General features: G+C 42.0%; 1 protein-coding gene across 1 annotated transcript in view; it reads right to left on the bottom strand.

The window, feature by feature from the left end:
- Positions 1 to 5,400, bottom strand: part of LOC106869903 (C-1-tetrahydrofolate synthase, cytoplasmic) — a 76,441-nt gene that overhangs the window by 1,505 nt on the left and 69,536 nt on the right. Inside the window, exon 23 of the mRNA XM_014915830.2 lies at positions 367 to 519. Coding sequence (XP_014771316.1) covers positions 367 to 519 — 153 coding nt within the window. The remainder of the gene's footprint in view (positions 1 to 366; positions 520 to 5,400) is intronic.

A 5,400-nucleotide genomic window follows, 5' to 3' on the forward strand; every position in this document is an offset into this window, starting at 1 on the left:
TATATATATATCATCATTTAACGTCCGCTTTCCATGCTAGCATGGGTTGGATGATATGACCAGGGACTGATGAACCAGATGGCTACACCAGACTCCAATCTGATCTGGCAGAGTTTCTACAGCTGGATGCCCTTCCTGTATATATATACACACACACACACACACACACACATACAGAACAGCTGCAAATAAAAGGTATATACAGAACTGTTGCTAATTTACAGAATTATAGCTCATATAACAAATATACAGAACTGTAACCTATTGGTTTACATCATCTTCTGAAATGAAAGCCCCTATATTAATAATGATGATAGGACACATTACAAATCACGGATCAACAACAGCGTAATGGAGTGTACTCACCGTTCCAATCAGTGGGTAGATGAAGCCAGCACCAACACTGGCCCTTACATCTCTGATGGGTAACACAAAACCTACAGGTGCACCCTTTAGGGTGGCATCATGGGAGAGCGATAGATGGGTCTTGGCCATACAGATTGGTAAATCATTGAAACCCTGCAATAAACAGATAGACAGATAGATAAATAGACAAACGGATAGAGATAGACAGACAGACAGAAAGATACAGAGGAACAGAGCCATGGGGACAAGACTGAGGAAATGTGAGGAAGAGAAGGGTTGTGGAGATGTAGATTGGTTTGTTGGGGCAGGGTGTGTGAGAAATTTTCTTGTTAAGTGAGGGTGGGACACACAGGTCGGGGAGAGAAGGGGGGATAGCAGATAGCAGTGATACATTGAGACAGGATGTGGGTGGAACCCACAGGTTGGGAAGCTAGCAGAGAGCAATGATACAGTGGCACAGGGCCAAGAGGAGAGAATTGGGGAGTAGGAGGTAAGCTAAGTGTATGAAATGGAAATGTGAGGAGGAGGAGAAGAGATGTAGAGATGTAGTTTGGTTTGTTGAGTTAGGGTGTGTGAGAAATTTTCTTATTAAGTTCCCTTGTCATTCAATAATTAATTTAGACAATTAGTTTGGATTCATTGGTTGTTTTAATAAAATGATGCCCTACTCACTCAAGGTGCACAATATTTCCAAAAAGCTACTACACTATCTGTCACACATCTACACTGCAGCACTACAACCTATACAACATTCATTACCCATCACACACATCTTCTCATTACCGCAATACACCGGCCCCTACCACATGGCCAAATCATTTCTCCACAATGCTCCCTACAACACCTTCACTGTTATGTGGCCATCCCCATACAACCTCACCTACCCATTGTTAGACAACAATACTGACCTACAACTACTACTACTACTATAATTATTACCACCACCACCACCACCACCACCACCACTACTATTACTATGACCACCACCACCACCACCACCACGATGGTTAATAGTCACCACCCACTCCCCCCTTAATTAGTGGTCAATATTGTAGTATGGTAATTGACCAGTAATTAATGGGGAAGGGGGTTAAGGGAGGGTTATTAAGCAACAACAGTTAGTCATTAATAGGAAGGTAGTAGAAGTAGTAATAGTAGTAGTTTTGGTGGTGGTGGTGGTGGTGGTGGTAGTCAGCAAATTATACAGACACATTGTGGGGCCTCCTATATGTAATGCTGTTATTTGAAAAACTCCAATCAACAACTATTATCTAAGCAATTAGTAGATAAAATACCTTTAGAGGTATTTAAAATCTAAAACATGCAAGTTTTGAATAAGACATATGACAACACTGAAACGAGAACAGTTAACAAGAAAATTAATGACAACAAAATTCCCTAAGAGGCGGGAGCACCACCAAGAGGCAACCAGGGAACCCCACTGATTTTGAATGACTCCAACGGTCTAGGGCACCACAGGAAGGGGTCCCTCTTCTACCCATTCTCTTCAAGACCAGAGACGTTCACTCATTCAAGCCATCATTGTTACATTCACCCACCTTAAATAAATCCACAGCAGGAGGGGGTGGCATTGCCTTTTCTACCCTCCACCCTGTCTTTCGTTGGTGTCTCGCTCAGCTGTGCCCCACACATAATAATCAAGGGGGTTGCAGTCTGGGGAGTTAGGTAACCAGACGTTAGGGGTGATGTGGTTGCAGAAATTGTGTGACAGCCATGACTGGGTTCTCCTGCTTGTGTGGCATGGTGCAGAGTCCTGTTGCCAGAGATAGGGTCTTCCAGCAGCCACCCTCTTGACCCAGGGCAGAACTACCTCCTCCAGGCACTTAATGTAGGCCTCTGTGTTGAGTGTGTGTGGGAAGATGAATAGAGGCATGGTTAGGGAGGAAGGTGTCTGTCTCCAGGCCTTTCGGTCTTGTCCACTACACAACCGCTTTCACTATAGCCACCAGACAGATGAAAGCTGGACAACCTTCCTGGTCAGAGGAGGGCAGCAGGGCAGGATTCACAAAATGGAGTCAGTTGATAGCCAGATCCAGTCTATAGTTAAGGAATGTATTACTATCACTAAAAGTAACATTGGTGTAGTAATAGGGGTATCCGTTCCTGGTCACCATCACCACCTTACTTGTGGTAGTAACCAAGGTTATGGAATCAGAGTTGTGGAGTCGGAGCCTTGGAGTCGTAGCCGTGGAGTCGGAATCGTGGAGTCGGAGCCAGAGCCATGGAGTTGGAGTCAGAAACAATTAAAGGGTAGCTGGAGTTGGAGTCGGTAAAATAGACCATAATCATTTAATTACATAGGAGTCGGAGGTGCCAATAGTAGAGGAGACAGAGTTGGAGTCAAAGTTTTTTTTTGTTTCAACTCCACAACCCTGGTAGTAACAGAGAGTACTGGTGGCTGCCCTAGCCAACATCACATCACATCACCACCACCACAAATGAAGGTGTGGTGATGATGGCTAGTGAAAGAGCCGTATTTTCTATATTTTAGCCATCAGTCTAAAATGTCAGCTTTAATTACAATCCACTGATTACCCACACTCCAGACCACATTACTCGCACAAATACATAAACCTACCCACATAAATACCTCTATTCACTCTAAACCAAGACTGTATCCTGTACACATCTTTAACCCACACCCTACCCCTGCTAACCATACATTCCCCCACCACCTATTTACATCCCTACCTCTACAATGACATCCAGTCTACCCTACAAATACCCACAGATATATATCTAACACCTGACCACACAATCATACCTTTAATCAATCCATCAGTTACGACGACGAGGGTTCCGGTTGACCCAATCAATGAAACAGCCTGCTCTTGAAATTAACGTTCAAGTGGCTGAGTACTTCACAGACATGTGTACCCTTGACGTAGTTCTCAGGGAGATATTGTGACACAGAACCCGATAGGGTTGGCCCTTTGAATTACAAGTACTACTCATCTTCGCCAGCTGGATGGGCTGCAGTAACATGAAATAAAGTGTCTTGCTCAAGGATGCAATGTGTCACCAGGAATCGAACTTATAACTGTGAGCTGAAAACCCCTAACAACCGAGCCACATGTCTTCACTGGGGTACCCTTAAATACCTTAAAACATTTACATTAATATCTATACGGGTACTTGCACTTCACCAAAAGTAATCAACCTGCCCACACTATTGCAGGCGCTACTAATAAAGCACTATTAACTCAGCGACTACCCACCCCTTTTACTCAATTACCTAAACCAAATACCCAGACCAGATACCCACACACATACCCAGCCATAAACTACTTCCAACACCAAATTACTCAACAATTATCAACTCTAATTTCCAAAACAACTGTACTTTTACCTCTGTTATTATCGACAACATCACCCACACTAATTACAATGACAATTACTACAGCTATGACATTAACCATACTAATTAGCTCTATTAATTAACTGCAACATACAAGGGAGCTTCTATGTAATCATTTCATATGCTGGAAATAGAAACCAAATCACTTTCAATTTAAACATTACTATCTGAGAAAGGATACTGAATATTATGGTCTGGGCTATACTGTCTGAACGAAGGACAGGATGGTCACAATTAGAAGGTCTTCGATCATAGATATCGTCACTAACGGATGGCCTGGGGTTAAACAAGGAAGGACACGGTGACTAATATAGTCTGAGATATGCAATATGAATTAAAGATAAGATGGTCACAGCTGGAGGGTCTGATCTGTCATAGCTGACCTAGGACTATGCAACAACAACAATACAAACATTAACATCAACAGCCAAGAGAACTGATCTATGGTCGATTGATATGCTGAAAATAGCAACCAAATCCCTCTCACATCACACCTTATACAAAACCAAAGAGAAGCGACATTAGATAATGTAGTCCAAGATACATTATGTCTGAATAAAAAGATTACAGTTGGAACAGCCTCGATCATAGGTCTACTCTGACCAAGGGTTAAACAGCTACAAGACAGATTAGATTAGTTATTAGTGCACACACACACACACACACTCACACACAATTTTTCCTGTTAATACATGTGTCAGTGTGTGTTTGTGTGTAGATATGCACACCAGTGAGCATATAGTTCATATATGTATGTATGTATATATTTTTTTTATTTGTTTCAGTCATTTGTTCTTTATTTGTTTTATTTGTTGCAGCCATGCTGGAGCACTGCCTTCAGTCGAGCAAATTGACCCCAGGACTTATTCTTTGTAAGCCTTAGTACTTATTTTATTGGTCTCTTTTGCTGAACGGCTAGGTTCGGGGACATAAACACACCGATATTGGTTGTCAAGCGAAGGTGGAGTGTGGGACAAACACATACACACACACACACACAAACATACATACATACATACATACATACATACATACATCCGATGGGCTTCTTTCAGTTTCCGTCTACCAAATCTACTCACAAGGCTTTGGTCAGCTCGAGGCTATAATAAAAGACATTTGCCCAAGGTGCCACGCAGTGGGACTGAACCCAGAACCATGTGGTTGGAAAGCTAGCTACTTACCACACAGCCACTCCTGTGCCTATATATATATATATATATATATATATATATATATATATATATATATATATATATATATATATATATGTATGTATATAGTGTGTGTGTGTGCGTGTGTATTTATGTATATGTTTGGCGATTAAGTATGTGTACATATCTGCATTGGTATGTGTGTGTTTGTGTGTTTGCACATTAACACTGGCGAATATCCATTTACTTAACTATGTTCTTATATGTCACAATGCCAGCTGCAGGGTGTGTGTGTGTGTGTGTGTGTGTGTGAGACCCCTCCCCACCTCTTCCATGACCTTCCTGTGTCTAGTCATGAGCCTGGATTACATTTACATTTCCAACATATTTCGCTTCTATTTCTGACGTGTGTGCGTGCGTACATGTTGGTGTATGTATGCATGCGCGCGCGCGTGTGTGTGTGTGTGTGTGTGTATGATGTATGTATGTATGATGTATGTTTGT

This window comes from Octopus bimaculoides, chromosome 1 (assembly GCF_001194135.2).
Source record: "Octopus bimaculoides isolate UCB-OBI-ISO-001 chromosome 1, ASM119413v2, whole genome shotgun sequence".
Lineage (NCBI taxonomy): Eukaryota > Metazoa > Mollusca > Cephalopoda > Octopoda > Octopodidae > Octopus > Octopus bimaculoides.